The sequence below is a fragment of the Sinocyclocheilus grahami genome, unplaced genomic scaffold (genome assembly GCF_001515645.1).
Source record: "Sinocyclocheilus grahami isolate Dianchi unplaced genomic scaffold, SAMN03320097.WGS_v1.1 scaffold303.1, whole genome shotgun sequence".
NCBI classification, from domain to species: domain Eukaryota; kingdom Metazoa; phylum Chordata; class Actinopteri; order Cypriniformes; family Cyprinidae; genus Sinocyclocheilus; species Sinocyclocheilus grahami.
Genome location: NW_015505482.1, coordinates 996,029 through 1,017,176, shown reverse-complemented (window position 1 = coordinate 1,017,176; position 21,148 = coordinate 996,029). Strand labels below are relative to the sequence as shown.

At 37.2% G+C, this 21,148-nt stretch overlaps 3 protein-coding genes across 3 annotated transcripts in view; 2 read left to right on the top strand and 1 right to left on the bottom strand.

Annotated features, from left to right (window-relative positions):
• The first annotated feature begins 1,462 nt into the window (after positions 1–1,462).
• p4htma (prolyl 4-hydroxylase, transmembrane a) lies at positions 1,463–15,968 on the top strand. Its single transcript, XM_016293511.1, has 8 exons — positions 1,463–2,199; positions 3,353–3,434; positions 9,762–10,006; positions 12,393–12,574; positions 13,611–13,796; positions 13,888–13,978; positions 14,130–14,235; positions 15,268–15,968. The coding sequence occupies exons 1-8, from the start codon at positions 1,855–1,857 to the stop codon at positions 15,462–15,464; spliced, it is 1,434 nt and encodes a 477-aa protein (XP_016148997.1). The 5' UTR covers positions 1,463–1,854; the 3' UTR covers positions 15,465–15,968.
• Positions 3,603–6,469, bottom strand: LOC107601349 (secreted frizzled-related protein 5). Its single transcript, XM_016293510.1, has 4 exons — positions 6,144–6,469; positions 4,844–5,022; positions 4,670–4,759; positions 3,603–3,994 (listed from the first exon to the last, which is right to left on the bottom strand). Exons 1-4 carry the CDS (start codon positions 6,437–6,439, stop codon positions 3,675–3,677), a joined length of 885 nt encoding a protein of 294 aa, XP_016148996.1. The 5' UTR covers positions 6,440–6,469; the 3' UTR covers positions 3,603–3,674.
• A 3,352-nt stretch (positions 15,969–19,320) lies between the features above and the next one.
• Positions 19,321–21,148, top strand: part of LOC107601348 (sodium- and chloride-dependent creatine transporter 1) — an 18,466-nt gene continuing 16,638 nt past the window's right edge. The window contains exon 1 of the mRNA XM_016293509.1: positions 19,321–19,655. Coding sequence (XP_016148995.1) covers positions 19,631–19,655 — 25 coding nt within the window. The 5' untranslated portion in view covers positions 19,321–19,630. The remainder of the gene's footprint in view (positions 19,656–21,148) is intronic.

Sequence of the window (21,148 nt, the reverse complement as noted above, 5' to 3'; positions counted from 1 at the left end):
AAAAGACAATACTTTATTGAACCTTTTCTGATAAGAAGTGTGCGCTGCAAACGCGAGCATTTTTGACGATGGTTTCTGTCCAGTCTGCTCGTTTTATTGCGTTTAACCACAGCTGTCGTCGGTTTTTTGTCTGGCAGTGGCAGCAGATATGCGATCAAATTTCTAATTTGAGGCTGTATTACGTAGATTCTGGCACCCAACATCACAACAAGATGATATTTTAAGCTCCTTATGAATGGGCCGCCTCCAGTTTCCCCTTTGTTTTGCTGCCTCCAGCTAGCGCTGTGACGTCGGCTGACCCTAGTTACCTGTGGTTGGCCTGGCCGTGTGTCACTCAGAAAACAACAGGCCAATCAGAAGAGAGGCTCATGAATATTAATTAGACAGGCCAAAATCGACCTGTTCTCAGCAGAGCTCCTGAGAGAGGAGCTGTAAAAATATATTGAGATGGTTTTTGGTACTTATACCGCAAATATATATTCTTAAGGACATCAAGACTTAAAATAAAACTCCAGAGAGGTGTAAAATATGTGACCTTTAATGCAAAATAATGCAAACTTCTCAGTGACTACTTCACTTTACTTCACGTTTCCCCCTCAACATGTTTGTCTATTAATAAAGTAATATAATCTCATTTTGTATGTTTTATTTGATACATTATTTGTAAATTTGCTGTCCCCTCAAAATAACTCAACACACAGCCATTAATGTCTAAACCGCTGGCCACAAAAGTGAGTACACCCCTAAGTCAAAATGTCCAAATTGGGCCCAATGACCAGTATGAGAGAGTGAGAGCGATAGCACCAAATTTAAGACACCTGCATTTTCTCTCAGGTGTGTTAAATTTGGTGTTATCGCTCTCACTCTCTCATACTGGTCACTGGAAGTTCAACATGGCACCTCATGGCAAATAACTCTCTGAGGATCTGAAAAAAAGAATTGTTGCTCTACATAAAGATGGTGTAGGCTATAAGAAGATTGCCAAGACCCTAAAACTGAGCTGCAGCACGGTGACCAAGACCTTACAGTGGTTTAACAGGACAGGTTCCACTCAGAACAGGTCTCGCCATGGTCGACTAAAGATGTTGAGTGCATGTGCTCAGCGTCATATCCAGAGGTTGTGTTTGGGAAATAGACGTATGAGTGCTGCCAGCATTGCTGCAGAGGTTGAAGGGGTGGGGGGGCAGCCTATCAGTGCTCAGACCATACGCCGCACACTGCATCAAATTGGTCTGCTATATATATATATATATATATTCACACTGTAATTATTACATAGGCTATTTAAATAAATTGTCTAAACTCTCATCAGTATTTTAACAAACAGTTACAGCAGGTAATTATCAGTATTTGTATATAATAAAATGTAGCTATTTAAGCTTAAGCTAAAGTCATTTCAACAATAAATAAATAAACTAACACAAACTGCCCAGCTTTTATTTTGAAGTGACCCTGACTCGGCATTTGTAGCTTAGCGTCGGGTGCTTCGCGTTGCTTGCAGGGCAAATGACAGACGAATATAAGCGCTGTTTTGTTTTCTTTCTTCGTTTTAAAGGAATCGTGCGTTTTGCACGCTGTTATTGGTGTAATTCATCTGTGATGTGTATGACTGGTCAGATTTGATCGCCCACTGGACTGCTGTGAAGCAGCTGACACCGTCCTAAATCTGAAGACATTCCTGCACAGATCCTTATCATCACACACACGATGGAGCATTTATGAACGAGTGGCCAGTGTCTGCATCTGAGCCGCGGCGTAGGCGTGTGTTAGCTCGGGCTGGCTGTAAACCCCGGCGGATCTGCTCAAACGAGAGCTTAGAGCAGGGCAATGCGTGGCGGAGCAGTGATTTAGGAGATGGGTGAGTATGAGGACCGCCTGCATGAGCTCGAGGGGGAGGCACGTTATTTCCCCCCTCCACCGCGGCACCCAGGCGGCCGCGAGCGACTCCACATCCAGAAGAGCAGCGTCTGCTCCAGGGCGTACTTCGTGGTGGTCATGGCCTTCTTCCACATCTATATAATAAACATCATAGCTTTGCTGCTTTATGTGCACTATAACACGGGGTCTGGGGAGCAGGATGTACCCCTGGAGAACAGTGCTGGTGCCCCTCGACCCATGCCTGCTGAGCACCGGACCCCATCCTCCGCAAGCCTGAGCCCTGAGCTCTCCTTCCAGCTGCCGCGCCTGGAGGGCATCCGGGTACATGCTCTGCTATTCACTGATATCAGATGTTTCTGATTCTGATCTTCCTCAACACTTTTAAAAAATCTGAGAAAGCAGGGTGTTTTTTTTTTTGCTTTTTATTTATTTATTTTTTAAATTTTGTCTTACATTTTTATAAGACATTCCTATATTTGTCTGTTACAAATTAAATTATTATATAGCAATATACAGCTTAGCCCTGAACTGTGTAAATTAATGTCAAGTACAAAGAGTGCTTTCTTCCAACCTACTGCACTAACAATTGTAATACTAATCGAAAACGTGGAGACTTTCAATTTTGTGCATGTTTAAAATAATGAATAATGTATCCCCATCACCACCTCCACCCTCATTTCATTTTAAATGTAGATTTTTTTTATTCAAAACGTTAATACAATAAGGCTGGAGACAAAGAAAACTTAAAAATTAAAACATTAAATTCAGATTTTTGCAATTTTAAGCATTTTTTTTTCAGACATAAAATGTTCACATTTTTATTATATGCATCCCCTTTTAGTATTTATTAAGATTTCTAATTAGCGTTGATCTTTTATATTTTCAGTTTTCTTCTTAGTTTGTTTTTTGACAATTCTAGCTTCTGTGGCTATATAATAGGTGAGAAACTTCTATGGTAAAACTATATCAGGTTTACAGTCTATTTGTGCTAAAACTTTAAAGCTATATCAGTGTAGCTTTGACTTTATTTCAGATTTTGTTTTATACATTTTAGTACTACAACACCGGCTTATTTTATTTCACTTAGTAGCTAAGGCAACATTTTTTGTTGTTATTTATTATTGTGACCCCTGACAAGAAAGGGAGCGATCCAAAAGAGAGAGAGCTATTTATGATTTCAATATTTACATTTTATATTGTATCAGCTTTATTTAAATGCATGAAACAATTTTAATGGTAAAAGTTGTGTTTTAGTTAACGATCACAACACAAGTCTAAATAAAAAAGACAATGTATTGCTATCTAGAATTTAAATAATCACATGTTTATAAATTGTGTTAAAAATGTGTTGATAAGTTTAAAAAATGCCTTTAATGACATTAAAGTTGATGTTAGCTATCCAAGTCATGATTCCATCACTTAAAGCACTCTTTTCATGGAGTAATCCAGGGGATGTTATATCTTTTCTGCTCAGGTTGGACATGTGCAAAGAGTTTCTCTGGTTCCCGACCGGACCCATAACATGCGCACCCTCAGCTTGAAGCCTCTGCTGTTTGGTGAGTTTCCAATTTCATCTGTAGAGATTTGTTTTTGTATAACTCTGTGTTTCGAGTTCAAATCGTTAATTACGGATGTAAAAGTGACCCTGAAATTTGTAACAGAAAATGGACTTGTAGACGCTCTTTTCAGAAAAAAACTTTTAAAAAAGTTTAATATCTTAAGTTTTAAAAATATAGTTCAAGGATCTTCTATTATTTACAACATTATGAACACTCTGAGGTACGTTTTCTGAAACTCTACCCTCTGCACCGATGGCTTTTCCACTTGCGTGCTGCTTGGCTGAGGTGCCGCTGGCGTTTTCCCCAGCTAAACGCTTTCGTGACCAGCAGTCGCTTGCCCGACACGGTGCCTGTCAGCAGGAAGGCTCCCCCGTCGGGATTGTTGCGGGTCAGGTTGCCCACGCAGGTGGCGTCCCGCTCCAGCCACAAGGTCAAACGGCTCCTCATTTCTCCTCCCAGCAGCGGGCCGTGCTTTAGGACCTCCAGCCGAGAGCCCAGGGAGAACATCGTCAGGACAGAACTACTGGAGTTCAGCTTGGATAGACGCACTTTAACCACTAGCAGAGAGAGAGGAATTTTCAGCATTAAAGTGCCCCTATTATGGATTTGTGAAAGTTACCTTTCATGCAGTGTGTAACAGCAGCTCTAAGTGAATGAAAACATCCTGCAACCTTTTAAATCTGAAAGTGTACCGTGTATAAAGTTATTGTCTCTCAAAAGAAAGAGTCGACTCTGAATCATTGAAACGAGTCGTTTTTAAAAGGAATCCCATGTTGACCTCAACATGAAACATTAGCATATTGCCGCCCACTTGTTGGTCTTTTCGCGTTGGTCTGAATGAAAATGCAAATTCATTCTTTGCCTAAGTGCACTGTTGGAGCGGTAAAAATAGCTGTTTCCCCGGTAACGCTGTTCACAACGCAGCACTGCGCTCACAAACGCTGCTTTATCAGGCATTACAGGCATGATGAAATAAAAATGAGACCAATCACCGCAGATTAGCGTCACGCAAAAGAGGGGTTTGGAAAAATGAATCGTTTGGGAGTCGTTGAGCAAGTAAGGTAAAAATAAATGCATATTATAAGACTATGTAAGTGTTTTTTGAGCTTGTATGCATGTCAATCTGTTGTTGGACACTCCCAAAACCAAAATATGAACCTTTCATAATCCATAATAGGGGCACTTTAACAATTTATGGTTGTTCTGAATGAGCAAAAAGTAGAGTTTCTTACCAAAGTCACTTTTACAGAAGAGGTCGAGCAGGTTTTTGGATGACGTGGCCTCCTCCAGCTCACAGTCTGTGCAGCTTGCACGCGGCACCACTGAAACAGAGAAAATCCTCGTTGTTTCTGTCTGCATTGCTTTGAGAAAATATGTATGTTAAAAAAAGAAAGATCTCCGTTTACCTCGGCTGTCATTGCTGGTGCCGTTTTGCATATGCGCAACTGAGGAAATGCACATTAGGTGATCTTTGGGAAACTGGTCGCATTGCAGTATTCTAGGCCAGGGGTAACCGTAGCAGTTCATGATGGGGGCGCAGCTGTCCCGTACCGACACACACAGACTCCTGCATGGTGAAATGATCCTGAAAGGCCAGAGGCGAAGCCATGAGAGAAACAATACAATTCTCTCACTGTTAAGAGCTTTGTTATGAATTGATGCAGAAAAGTAGCATGAAGATGAGAGGTTTCTTAGCCCACAGCCTGACAAATATATTCACTGGTGGCAAATTGCATATATATAAATATATATATATATATATATATATATATTAGTGCTGTCAAACGATTAATCGCGATTAATCGCATCCAGAATAAAAGTTTTTGTTTATATAATATATGTGTGTGTACTTTGTATATTTATTATGTATATATAAATGCACACACATACAGTACATATATTGAAAATATTTACATGTATTTACATTCACTCAAAAACTGAGGTGCATAAGGCCTATGATCAATCAGTTTCAAAAAATAAATATGAAAAATTACTGAAAGAAACAAGTTGACAAAAAATTGAGTTCAAGATTTGGTGATAATAAAGCATAATAGAGAGATTTATAAGCAATTTTTTTGTAGGACTGTCATTTCTAACCAGAAACACAAGTGTAATAAGGCAGGTAAAAATCCTAAAAAATTTAAAATATATATTTATTAAATTTAATTATAATTATAAATTATTATTTTTACTGGATATTTATTTTTATTTTATTAATGAATTATTTATTTTTTAAAGTTGTTATACCATGTATGAGCCAAGTCAGTAACTTTTAGTCCAATGCAATAACATTAACTACCAACTAGAAAAATACATTTATCCATGGGTCACGATGACTACAACAAGAGGATTAATCATTTAAAAACACATTCTTGCTTAAGCGAGGGTATTGTCTTTCTATATTGTTATTTCATTGCAGATGATTTTCACTTCCACTTAACATACACATTAGTACACATTTGCATGATAATGGCATCATTTAACTGATTTAAATGCTATGTAATGCTAAACACAAGCCACAACTGAAAAAATATCCTGTGTGTGTGTGTGTATGTGTGTGTGTGTGTGTGTATGTGTGTGTGTGTGTGTGTGTATGTGTATGTATGTATGTATATATGTATGTATATATATATATCTCTCATTTAGTGTTCAGCATCATTGTTCCTGCCGATCACTGAGAGTCAGTCTATTATAAGGAAGTCTTACCTCTCAAGGCACACAGGAGCGAAGAGCGAGCACAGGAAGATGCGGGCGTGTGGGTGGCACTCTCGGGCGAGTAGCGGCAGCCAGCTAGTGCTCTGCTGCACCGCTTCAGCTGGAGATTCGTGTCCCAGCAAGTTGGGCATCCGCATGCTGTTGTAGCCCAGACCCTGGCACAGGGCCATGTTGCTTGGGATGGGCACACAACGAGAGGATCCCTGGTGTTCCCAGAGTCCGCTGGGCACGGCACCAATGCCAGGGCCAAGCAGGAGCAGCAGTAGAGCAGACGCTGTCAGCATCATAGTCCAGAGAGCGTCAGAGAGCTGGAGGGTCAGTGTAAGGTAGTGTCAGAGTAAATCAGTAATAGGTGTATTTATACACCACTGCCTGAGGCCCATCTGGGAGAGGGCGGGACTTTGCAGGACGTGAGAGTGGATTGGTTAGGGAGGGTGTGTATGTGTGACTGTGTGTGAGGATCTGATTCTTCCGTTTCTCTGCTGGAGATGATGAACAGTGAGCTCCACTTTACCACACACTTCCTTTTCCTCTCTTCTTTCCTGAGGAGCGTGGTTATGATAATATAACACAACAGATTACTCACGAGTCAGAGGAGGTGTTCACACACACACACACACACACTAGATGCAGATGGATGGATGGATAGATGTTAGGTATATAAATAGATGAATAGATACATTTCTAGATAGACATAAATTGCAAGATAGATATAGATTGATAGAAAGATGGTAGATGGTTAGATATATAAATGGATAGATACATTTCAAGATAGATAGATGTTTGATAGATAGTTAGATATATAAATTGATAGATACTTTTCAATATAGATGATAAATGGATAGATAAATTGCAAGATTGATTGATTGTGAGCTAGAAAAATGGATAGATAAATTGCAAGGGGGTGGTTAGACAAATAGATGGTTAGATATATAAATTGATAATAAATTTCAATATATATAGATAAATGGATAGAAACATTTCTAGATAGATAAATTGCGAGAGATAGAAAAATGAATAGCTAAATTGCTAGATAGATGGTTAGACAAATAGATGGTAGATATATAAATTGATAGATACATTTCTAGATAGATGGATTCATAGATGTTAGGTAAATTAATGGATAGATAAACTAACAGATATAGATAGATAGATAGATAGATAGATGGATAGGTGAGTGGATAGATAAATGTTTGGATAGATTAGTAGATGATTAGATGCATAGATAGATAGATAGATGGACAGATGGATAGATAGTTAGTTAGATAGATAGATGGATAGGTGAGTGGATAGATAAATGTTTGGATAGATTAGTAGATGATTAGATGTTCATGGTTAGATGAATAGATAAATGTATTTGGATATGTTTTTTGTGTTCACTGTATGAGAAGTTGTTTTAGGAACGGTCAGCCAGTGAAAGTGTAAAGCTCTGGGAAGGCCTGGCTGTGACAGAGGTGTGTGAAAGGAAGTGTGTAAGTGTGAGAGGGCTGGAGCGGCGTCTGTGCGTGTGTGATGCTCAGGAGTTTTTCTTCCCCTGCTGGGAGCACCACACAATGTCTACCCCAAAAATGGCCCTCACTTCCTGTCCACTTCATTCCCAGGACCCTTTCTTTCCCCCTCGTCCCATCTATTGAATTAGAGAGACCGCATCTCTCGCAGACAAACCATGCGGAAGAGCTTTATGAAGAGCGTGCGTCTCTGTGCGTGTATATGTTTATGCGTTGTCTGCATTTGAATGATGTTGAACAATAACAGTGGTAGATAATGCTGAAACCTATATACAGTGATCTAAATCACAGAGCACTCTCACCCATCCCAGAGAAACAATGGCCCCCGCCGGAACACATTAATGGCACAGTCTCATTAACACTCTCAATGGGTCAGGCAATACCATGAGTCTCAAAGAGGGGGATGGGCGCAATTTATTAAATTTGCCAACTTAGTGGCCTCTGCTCTAATCTTAGCCATTTAAAAATGTGTCCATTACCCAGATTAAACCAGTCTTAATATATACAGTACTAGTCAAACATTTGGATACACCCACTCATTCTTTATTATTATTATTTTCCAAATGATTTTCGAAGTATTGTATAGTAAACCAAAACAAAGAACATTTATGTTCGTTTGTTTGCAAATAATATTTATAAAATATGTATTTATCTTCAAATAATAATTTCAAAATCATCAGTTTATTTGCAAATAATATCTATAGAAAAATGTATTTGATTGCAGATGAATATTTATCAAACATTTATTTATTTGCAAACGATATAAAAAATATTTATTGCAAACAATATTTATATAAACCCTTTTAATTGCATATTAATATTTATTTAAAAAAATTGTGTTTATTTATGTTTTATAAAATATTTCTAAAAACACTTATTTGCAAATTCTATTTATGGGGGGGGGAATCATTTATTTATTTACAAAGAATATATGTACGTTAATTAAATTAATGTATATAGAATAAATACATTATTTTTTTTTTTTATTTGCTTATCTCCAAAAAAAATTTCCTATATTAATATACTTGCTTTGTAAATATATTCATATGCCTACGTTTACATTTGCCTACAAAACTAATTTTATTTTAAGCATACTAATCTTTAAGATGGTGACACCCTAACAATTTTAGTAAATTTATCCCAAACGTCTGTGGCCTGTTGCATAAACTGATTAGACTAGTCATAGAAGTTAGTCATCTAATTGTATTTCTGTAAGGCTGGTTGTTATTCAAGTCGGTTACATAAAACAGAAAATTTGTCTAATTTGAATCCGAAAGTAAGACAGATTGCCCTTGGCTAACCGCTAGTTGGTCAAGCTAGTTCTTTAGGTAAACCGTCTTAAAATAGTAGCTGTGTTTATGCAACTGGACTCAGACTGACTAGTACTTTTTTACTACCAACTTCTGTATCTTCTCATTCACCTGGGAATGATGGTTCTCACCAAATGAGAATTGATTACATTAACACCCATTTGCAGTGTCTGTTGATTAGCCTGCATAGTGTTAGTGTGATCCTTTAATCCTGGAGTCTAATCTCATAATGTTCGCCCTGTCTGCCTCTCACAGACACTTACTGCTACAATAGATCAAACACAGATACTCTGAAATCAGGTCAGCCTTTAAGACTCTCTTAACACGTTGTTAGGAGGTGTGCTGGGATCTTCAGCTGATACGCACAACAGAGAAGACTGTAAGCAATCACATAGCAATGCTGTGGAATTCACCTTACCATACCAGCATCACGGAGGAACATTTGCCATGTTCATTTGCCTTAAAAGTAGTGCTGCCAAACGATTAATCGCGATTAATCGCATCCAAAATAAAAGTTTTTGTTTACATAATATATGTGTGTATTTATCATGTATACAGTATATAAATACACACACATACAGTATATATTTAGAAAATATGTACATGTATTTACAATCATATATATTATATATAAACATAACATAGTTTTTCTTAAATATATACATGCATGTGTCTATTTATATATATGTAATAAAAAGAACAGTAGTGTGTATATATTATGCAGTATAGGATATATAGGTGCTTAAAATGCAGCATGCAGACTGACAGTGGCATGTTGACGTGTGTTTCAGAGATCCCGGGGTTCCTGAGTGTGGAGGAGAGCAGTGTGGTGATGCAGCTGGCCCAGCTGAAGGGCCTGACCCACAGCTCTCTGCTCACAGCGCCAGACAGCCAGGAGGAGCAGCTCACTCAAGACCAGCTCTTCAGCCTGCTCGACCTCAACCAGGACGGCCTTCTGCAGAGAGAGGAGGTCAGACACAGTGCTGCCGCTTACATGTATCAGTTCAGTGGCTTCAATAGAATAAAAGAACATTTAGTCAGTAGGGGTGGGTAATATGGCAAAAATATCATTTCACGATTTTTTCCAGAAATATCACGATTTTGCAAGTTGGCTGAGCAGTAAAGCCAAACTAATTTCCCTATTTTAAAAACAAAGCCTTACAAGGTAACCAAATATAAAATGAAAAGAGTGGCAGATATTTAGGTTAAAGCGGGTGAAGAAACAAATGAAAGGTTTTATTAAAGTTCTTGTGTTTTGCTGTTTAATTAACATTAAAGGGATAGTTCACCCAAAAATCTATTAATTGACTCACTCTCAAGTTGTTTTTTAAACCTGAATGAGTTTCTTTTTCTGTTGAACTTAAATGTCATTTTGAAGAAAGTGGGTAACCAAACAGTTGCTGGTCCCCAGTGGCTTCATAGTTTTTTCAAAGTCAATGTGGACCAGCTAATTTTTGGTTACCCACATTCTTTAAAATATCCTCCTTATCACATTCAACCATTCTGGAAAGGGGTTCATTCTGTAACCCGGGAGATAACAGGGAAACGTTTTATTTCATCTCCTTCACTTTATTTGTTGAATGACACTCCTAAAGATCTTTTTGACTCGGACTCTAAGCCTTTGTTTGTAATACTCTCATTTTTGGCTAAAAAATGTATTCTACTGAAGTGGTCTATGCCTCAGGTTCCAGCTGTTACTATGTGGATATCCCAGCTGTCTGCCTTTCTTCCTCTGGAGAAATTAACTTATGATCTCAATCACGAGTTGGACAAATTCTGGAGACTTTGGGAACCCCTCCACTCTTTTTTTTTTTTTTTTTACAAAAACTCTCAACTATTATTTTAAGAGAGCTTTGGCTCGTCCATGTTTTTGTTTGAATTAAGCAGGTAGAGATGAATATTTTTTTTATTTATTTATGCATTTAGCAGACGCTTTTATCCAAAGCGACTTACAGTGCATAATTAATAATAATAATAATAATAATTAATAATGAATTAATAATGAATATTTTAAGGGATGTGCTATTTAATTCTCAGCGCTTGGGGGTTTGGTTTGTTTGTGTGTCTGCCTGATTGTTTTGATTGTTAGTGCCTGTATTATTTGAAAATCCTTAATAAAAAAAAAAGAAAAAAATAATATGTAAAATGCAATAATAATATAATAAACATTGAATAAACATTTACTTTAATATAAAATTTTTTTTTTTAAATCCTCCTTTGTGTTCAGCACAAGAAAGAAATGAATGCAGTGACTAAATAATAACAGAAATGTAATTTTCTGTTATTAAACAGAAAATTAAAGCTGTTGCAAACCTGTGCGAGTTGTGGTGGACAGGAATATTTTCAGTCATAATGACTGTCAGATAGGGATGTGCGTTTTAAGGAGACTTGCCGCCACCTACTGGCGGTTTTTGTGTCATATTTATTTATCCGTGACGGGCCTAAACCTGCCAAATTCCCAGCACATAAACACACTCAGCAAAATATCATTTTATTTACCTGTCTCTAAAAATACAGAGTCTCTAAAATAAAAGTCTCTAAAAATACAGAGATATTATTTTTTGTCAATATCGCACACCCCTACATTCGGTGTATATAAATGCATTGTATATTTTCTTCAAAAACATGGTAGTTTTCAGTGCTTCTTTGAAAGCTAAATTACTTTGAAAGCTAAAATAATACAGTTACAATACAGAACAACGAGAGAGTGAGGAAATGATGACAGAATTCTGTTCTTGGGAATACTGAGTGAGCTGAGACTCGCTGAGGTAGCGTCCCCTCTTCCGGTCCCCCTGCTCTATTGTCTGGAGAGTGTCCCGCTGTGGTTCGGTTCCGGAGGGGAAAGAGTGAAGACTCACTGACCCGCGAATAAAGGAGAAAAACAGAGAAATGCTATTCTTGTTTTTCTCGCCTTGCTCATTGTAACGCTGCCATCAACAGTTATGTTTTACTTGTGGTGGTTTTTTTGAGGTGAGCATCTCTATTAATGTTTCACATACTTAAGGTAGAGAGTTTAAACGCATCCCTAAACCTAAATAATAAACCTTTGGATGTAACTTCTGCATCATTTGTGATTTGTGCTACATAATGATGCCTCAAATCATAAGGCTTGTCGACGAATCCCAAAGACTTACAATGGAGGAGGAGTCCAAGCCATATATAGAGACCAGAATATCATAGAGACTTGTAAATGGGCTCAGTTGACCTGGACCTGAAGGAAACCACTTAGAGCATGCTAGCAACCACATAGAAATGCGTTAAAAATATTCAGAACTTAGCAACCATATAGCAACACATCTCCCACAATATACTGGCACGTTTTCATCATTTCTTCATGACTTTCCGCTTTAAATGGTCTAATAGATGCATTAACTCTCGGAATGTGATTTTATTGCTACATGGAAGCTATAGGTGATTTCGAGGGGTGTGTGTTTGCAGGAGTTTTGTCTCTGCAGGAGTTTAAGCGTGTCAGTGGTGGAGTGTTGCAATACAGCGCCGCTGGCCAAGGCTTGGACGGACATGCCAAGGTCAGGCAGAGAAGCACACACACTCGACTTTACCTCGGAGAGGGCACACACCACCTGCTGAAGAGCATCAGAAACAGGTAAGGCTTTCTGATGGGCGAAGTAGTGCTTAAAGCTCAGGGCTGGTCATCAAAAGGTTCCTGGTTCGATCCGGCACAATCATGCACTTGAGCAAGGCGCTTAAAGAGATAGTTTACACTTTAATTGTTTACTCACCTTCATATTATTCCAATCCTGTACGGCTGTCTTTGTGCTGTGGAACAATTTGTTTTGTTTTGGACTTCTCATTGACATTCATTCTATGGACAAAGAAGTTGGAACGGTTTGTTTTGGGTTCATTTTTTTTTCTTTGTTTTGTTCGGGTTTGGACTTCTCATGGACTTTCACTGTATGGACAAAGAAGTTGGAACTTTTTGTTTTGTTTGTGTTTATTTTTGTTTTATTGTTCTGTTTTGGACTTCTCATTGGCTTTAATCTTGTTTTTTGTTTTTGCTTTGTTTTGAACTTCTCATGGACTTTCATTGTATGGACAAAAAAGTTGGAACATTTTGTTTTGTTTGTTTATTTTTGTTTTATTGTTTTGTTTTGGACTTCTCATAGGCTTTCATCTAGTTTTTTTGTTTTGCTTTGTTTTGGACTTCTCATTGACTTTCATTGTATGGACAAATAAGTTGGAACATTTTGTTTTGTTTGTGTTTTTGAACATTTGTTTTGTTTTGTTTTGGCATGCACAGACAAAAACAATTGAAACATTGGTTATGTTTTGTCTTGTTTTTGCCTTCCATATTGACTTTCACTGACAAAACCAGTTGAAACAAAACAGAAAAGAGACGGAGAAAAAAATAAATAAAAGGAGTTTGGTGTTCTGTAGCAGAAAGACACCCATTCAGGATTGGAATGATATGAGGGTGAGTAATTGATGACAGTATTTACATTTTGGGGTGAACTGTCCCTTTAATCCCGGGTCACCAAAGGAAGATTTTTCTTGAAATAACATTGCTTTGGGGTAAAAATCTGCTACTTACTTGTGTGCTAGACATTGTACAAAGTAGAGCTAGATTAAGACATGCAGATAAAAACATAGACAAACTATTTATTTATTTATTCATTCTCCAGAGTGACCCGTTTAACGCGACTGCCGTCCTCATTGGTCGATCTCAGCGAGCCAATGGAAGTCGTCCGTTATGAGCAGGGCGGCTACAGCCACGCCCACCACGACAGCGGCCCCACCAATCACGACAGCAGCTGCGCCCACACACACCTGGCAGCTAATAACTCCGCATCCAAGCAGGTCGCATGCAGGTACATCTACTGTATAAGACATTTGGAATCTGTTTGAGTGACTCTTAAAAATGTTACGCCATATTAAGCCTGTATCTGACCTGATACGCAGGTATCTGACGGTCTTGCTGCATCTGAACCCGGCGGATGGAGGTGGAGAGACCAGCTTCCCTGTGGCTGACAACAGGACATACGAGGAGGAGGTGAGCCATTTCCTGTTTCTATGGCAACTGGGGGAGGTGAGGTATGTTGCCATGGCAACCAGGCAGCAACAGGAAGAAGGTCTTGAATTATGATAGCTATCTTAGGCACTTGACGTTATTGCAGCTTCACTTTTGTGTGTGTGTGTTGCAGGTCTTAGGTGATCTCTCTCAGCAGTACTGTGATAAAGGTAATCTAAAGGTCAAACCTGTAGCTGGAACCGCTCTGCTGTGGTATAACCACCTCTCAGATGGCAATGGTGAGTTTCTCTCTTTCACATGCCTCCATTTCCTGTATTTGTGACTATATCTTTTTTTATTATTATTGTTATCAGAGCTGGGTAGATTACTTACAAATTGTAATCCGTCACTGATTCCAAATCGCATGACAAAAATTGTAGTTAGTAACGTAATCCATTAGATTACACATTTTAGGTAATATAATCACACTACTTTTAGATTACTTTTGGATTACTTTTGACCTAACTCGTTTATCACATTGATTTAAATAGGATAATCTTGTACCATATTAATATAAAAACATAAATCAGTAAGAAAATATATTCTATTCGTTGTTGTTAGCAACATGAAGTGCATGTCATGTGACCATAATCAATGTCAGAGAACCGTGAACATGCAAATGTGATACTTAATTATTAAAAAATGTATTTGTAAATCTCATGGTACTTCAAGTAAATATATTAGGTGAAAGAAAATCAGATAACAAAAAAGTTGGTGAATTTATGTGCATTTTAATGTGTTTGAAAGACAAACGCCTTCCAAAGTAATACATGGGAAAATAACCGATTGTGTGATAATTCAAATCAAAATGAATGTGTTCATCAGTAGTTCATGCGATGTTGAAACACTTCTTAAACTTGAAATGATTTTTGTAAATCCTGTGGTCAAATGCTGCGTAGCCGTCTGACTAATGGCTGATCTCTGTGTGAATGTCCACGAAACGGGAAGATTTTCTGAGTGTATATAAGCAGTAGGCTTTTAGAAAGGAACATTTAAAAGATGTAAAAAAGGAAATGGGGTGAATCAATAAATTCTGAATAATTTATTTCTATTGTGAAAATAATATGCAACCATAAGAGTTGCATATTATTGGAGTCTGATTATGAGTATTTTAAAATATAATCTAATCTAACTACAAGTACTTATTTTTTTGTAATCTGATTACGTAATCCAGATCACATGTAATGAGTTACTTCCCAGCTCTGATTGTAGCGTATGCGTAATGAATATTAATGAACTCCCCATTGTTCTTCTTCACATATTTCCGTCAGGTTGGGTTGGAGAGCTGGATGAATTCTCTCTGCACGGCGACTGCTTAGTCACTCGGGGCTTCAAATGGACAGGAAGTGTGTGGGTGAACATCGACCCAGAGCAGCAGCGGCAGGAGCGCTACCAGCGTCTGGTCTCATGGCATCCAGACGGCCAAAGCAAAAAGCCCGAGCACGGAGACCTTCACCAAGACCTCTGAACCAGACGATCAGACAGCTGATCCAGATTCAGTTTCTGCTAACGTGAAGCCGTGTTTAGGAAAGTAAAAGCTGGTGCAGTAAGAGATACCCGCTGCTGTGAGCTTTACCTTTATATAGCTGTCAGCCCCTGCTCCGGTGACATATCATTTAATATTCATGAGTTCAACAGGGAAATTGCTTTCAATAATAGCTAAACGTTCACTGATACATAGTTTGCTGGTGTCGCACAACTTATTTATTCCCTATTTATGAAAGACTTTTAGTCAGTGTGGTTCAAAGTTATTATTTATTTGTCAATTTGCTATTTATTTAATTATTTATTCATATATATCAAATGTGTGGTGTGCACACACACATATAAATATAGTCACATAATGTGTGTCTATCTCAGGTTTGGTTACGCACAGGTTGTCTTTTTCCATTTTAATGCACTATTGCAAGCAAAGAAATTGTCAGATATGTAAGTTAAATTAATTATGAAATAAAGTCATATTTATAGAAGAGTGAATGGGTGGTGTTTTCGATTTCACTGGTCGGCTTTCTGTAGGAATTAAACCTCAGCAATCACACATTACAGATTTCACCGATATACAAGTGTAGGTGTTCCCCACAAGAGGGCATTGTTTTTACTTAACAAGGTTCTGTTTATTTATGCATTAATATATGCATTAATTTTTGACAAGTATGAAAGCCAGGCTGTGAGGGATTCGAAATACAGTGTGTTCAATGGACCGTACTGTTGTTTAACAACATACCGATTGTTCAGCTGACAAAACATCTTTCCAAAAACACTTTTAGTACACAAAACTCCATAAAACAGTTTTGAAACTTAGTGGCATGTCTTTTGAATTTTAAACTTTAATGGTGTAGAACTGGCAGTGATAATGTAATGTAATCCATGTAAGGGGACCCGCGGTGTATGTAGATATAAATTGCTCAATCTAAGGTAATACAAACATAACGGTTCATTAAGTCAGGTCTTTATACACCTCTGAAAACATAGTTATGTATATTATATTGCATTTCTGTCAATAGATCGACGTAAATATTACACATCGCACCTTTAAGTATCCACTACAGATTCTAACAATTTCTGTTCTAACAATTTGATAACCCTTTCATTTGAGTAACCTTCCATTTGTTTTCATTACAGAAAGCTATATTCTCAGAATGTTGCCACTTTAGATGACACACGCATGCCATATTCAAAAGAAAAAAACTTTTAAATGTGCTACCTGAAGGTACTGTATACACACACACACACACACACACTTCTCCTGTGCTGTAGCTGCTGAGGGAACTCAATAGAACAGCATGTAAGCCATTATTGCAAAAGATCCTTTAATACCCTCTGGATCTTGAGGCTTAATACAGAGTCTATGGAATTTTGGGGCTTTTGGTGACTCACTAAACACGAATAGTTTCTCACAGCTGTCTGGCTATGCTTGTATACTCTATAAATTCGATACTGCTTTGTGAATACCTTTGTGCTTGGCAAAGGCAAAAGACCCTTTCTATCCCCTGAAGTATGGTGCAAACTACTTTAATAGGGTACAATAAGTCTAAAGGGGGTTATTTAGGTCCATTGTAACTACTAGAGAAGTTAGAGACATCTTCAAATGTGTTTTGGTATAAAACTGGACTCTTGAGTGTATTATGACAGGTAATAATAAAAAGAAAAAGACATTAATAAATGAATTCATATTCTGTGAAATGAGATCTACACTTTTAACTGTTTTAATGATTTTGCCCAGCTAATTAAAGGCCTTTTATTTTTACTACACGAGCGCCTTGGAGTATTTCATCTTCTCAGATTAATAAATGAATATTGATTGAGTAAAATGACTTTAACTATTAAAAATGAAAAACTTTTAAATGCTGAAGTAATTAAAAATGACTTTAAAAAATAAAAAAAGCTACTTTAATACGTCACTTAATTACAAGAACGTACTTTAAAATGACTTAAAATAGTTCAAATCATTTTAAATAGGACATAATTTTCACAAACTTCAAATTGTGTGGATCCACTCATATGCACCCACTTAAAATATAGAGTCAAATTTTACAAACAGGTCTAAGTAAATTAATGAATGAATCTGCATAACATGTAATCGGCCATGATAAGTTCAACAGTAAGGTTAAGTCCAGGGAACATCCGTTCAAGTCAGGTTCCTTTTGCCAAACCACGTTTATTCTTCCTTTTCACCAGGTCCTCAAGCTACTAATCAACCTAGTGCACTCAAATGAACCCAGCATTGATCATGAGTGGCTCACTCAACACGTTTCTGTTTAGATTTGAGCCCGACGAGTATTGATCTCTGCAACTCTCCAACACATCTTCTTACACCGTGTGTTAACAGATGAATAGTGTGTCGCTGTGAGACCAGTGTTGCCAACTAATTCTCATGTAAAGTTGCTAAAGGAAGGTCGATTTGTTGCTAAATGACGTTGTGATGCAAAAATGTCTCCGCATCAAATCTCAGCAAAAATACATTTGATATGTTATTTAGATTTGTTTGTAAAATAATATAAATACATTATATAATTTCAAAATATAAATAACTGTATCTTTAAATACAACATTGAATTATTGAACACTTGCACATTTTTTAAACCATTACAATTATTTCTTTTTTTATTGGCTAATAAACAAATAAAACGACACATTCTGAACAATTCTAGGTTTAAGCAGTGTATTAGTAGTTAGTTAGTATGCTACACTCTAAGAAAAGTCTAAAAATAGAGCAAAATCTACTCTATGTTAATATGAAGACATTTTGCCTATTGATTTTTCAAGGGTTTTTTCCTGCATACACCCCATTGTGTTGTGTTTTCGGGTTGCAGGGTTACAACAGATAATGGATAACACATAACGTCCTGAAATTACTAGTACCTTTTCCATTTTTCTCAATATTTTTCTTACAGTGACCTAACTGATCAACAATCGCAGGCACAAGCTAAGGTGTGTCATAAATGAACAATTATTCAATAACAATTATTCATTAAACTGAACAATTGCAAATAGCTGCTAACTTAATTCACGTGATGTGTGTACTGCCAGGCATCTTTAGTTTCCTCTTTTTGTGAAATTTAGATGGAAATTGTGTGCCTTTTTATCGTTTGAGTCACTTATCAAAAGTTGCAAAAAAATTGGCAAATAAAAAAAAAAAAACTACATTTGTTGCAAGGTGCTTTTGGAAGAAAAAGTTGCTAGGGTTGTGTGAAAAGACTCGTGCAGAATCAGAATCAGTACGCGGCTTTTGTTAAACCTCCTGTTATTTATTGGAAAGGTTTATGTCCATAAATGTAAATATACTAAAAGTAAATCCCACTTTAACATCTTCACACAAGAACTGAAGTTGTATTTAAATACAACTTCAACGTCTGCTAACAAGAAAGCTATAAAAACATCTAGAATTTGTGCCATGTTTAAGATACTTGTATTTCTATTTGTGTGCCTTTTTTTTCTTTTTTCTTCTGTCCTTTTCTTAAGAATTTTTATATGATATTGTTTTTTTCTGTTTTATCTATTAATCCTCAAGTAGTTTATTATTGATTGGTATTTTGTATGTTATGTACGTACTGTTTTTTTACTGTTTGTTTTGTACGTGCTGTAATCCTTGTTGTTTACTGCAATAAAAAAAAAATTAAAAATAAAATAAAAAGTACGCGGCTTTTGTCAGTCAGCTACGCGTTTGTGTGCGATAACGTCGGACATCAGCCAATCACAGACGACCGCACATTCCTCAGCCAATCACAGACGACCGCACATTCCTCAGCCAATCACAGCGCCGCGCCGAGCGTCATGACCGGGACGCTGCAGAGCTGAGCGCTGATGCTTAGATCCAAGCTCACACCTGCTTCCCCTTCACCAAACCGGGAGCTCCTCTGAGACTTACTATCATGCGCGTTTAACCAACATCCATGCGATTCTTCAGGCTTACCTTCAAGTGCTTTGTCGACTGCTTTTGAGACGCTTTTATTCCTCGTCTGTCAGCGACGCACGGCAATTATTGTAATTTGGAGCTCAATCTTGTCAGCGTTCTGCAGAAGATCAGTCTCACACAAACAATCGGACAGCAACCCCCCGGACAAGTACCGCACAACGCGAATTAAACAATAATAAAAGGCGAAGAGCCGTTATTAGTCAGTCCTCGCGCGCGGCATGTCGCCAGAAGAGCACTTCTCCGGTAAGCTTGTTTGTTTACACACCTAACGACACGGTAATAACCGTGCATCTGTACATCGACTGAACCAGGTTGGTGTTCGCTAGTAGTGTATCTCGAGCTCTCTGAGCAGATGCAGAGCTGGTCTCCGTGTGTTCACTAGTGCTGTCAAACCATTACTCGCGTCCAGAATAAACGTCTTGTGTGTGTGTGTGTGTGTGTGTGTGTGTGTGTGTGTGCTGTTTTATTATGTATGCATAAATACACACGCACATACAGCATTTATTTACATGTCTATATTTATATTCATATAAGTTATATTAGAAATAAATATATTTCATATATAAACATAACATATTTTTCTGAAATATATACATGCACGTGTGTATTTATATATTCATAATAAATATACACAGTAGACACGGATATATTATGTAAACAAAAACTTAAATTTGAATGAATAAGCTCTCCATTGATGTATGGTTTGTTAGGATAGGACAATATTTGGCCGAGATACAACTATTTGAAAATCTGGAATCTGAGTGTGCAAAAAAATCTAAATATAGAGATAATCGCCTTTAAAGTTGTCCAAATGAAGTTCTTAGCAATGCATATTACTATCAAAAATTACGTTTTGATATATTTATGGTAGGATATTTACAAACATGATATTGGAGCATGATCTTTACTTAATATCCTACTGGTTTTTGGCATAAAATAAAAATGGATAATTGTGACCCATACAATGTGTTGTTGGCTATTGCTACAAATATACCCCGGTGACTTAAGACTGGATTGTGGTCCAGGGTCACACACACACACACAGTTTGTTTTTATGGTTTATGGGGACTCTCCATAGGCGTAATGGTTTTTCTACTGTACAGACCGTATACTCTATTGCCCTACACCAACCCTACCGCTAAACCTACCCCTCACAGGAGACTTTCTGCATTTTTAGATTTTCAAAAAAACTCCTTCTGAATGATTTATAAGCCTTTTGAATTACGGGGACACTGAAAATGTCATGCAGAATCAGAATCAGTACGCGGCTTTTGTTAAACCTCCTGTTATTTATTGGAAAGGTTTATGTCCATAAATGTAAATATACTAAAAGTAAATCCCACTTTAACATCTTCACACAAGAACTGAAGTTGTATTTAAATACAACTTCAACGTCTGCTAACAAGAAAGCTATAAAAACATCTAGAATTTGTGCCATGTTTAAGATACTTGTATTTCTATTTGTGTGCCTTTTTTTTCTTTTTTCTTCTGTCCTTTTCTTAAGAATTTTTATATGATATTGTTTTTTTCTGTTTTATCTATTAATCCTCAAGTAGTTTATTATTGATTGGTATTTTGTATGTTATGTACGTACTGTTTTTTTACTGTTTGTTTTGTACGTGCTGTAATCCTTGTTGTTTACTGCAATAAAAAAAAAATTAAAAAAAAAATAAAAAGTACGCGGCTTTTGTCAGTCAGCTACGCGTTTGTGTGCGTTAACGTCGGACATCACCCAA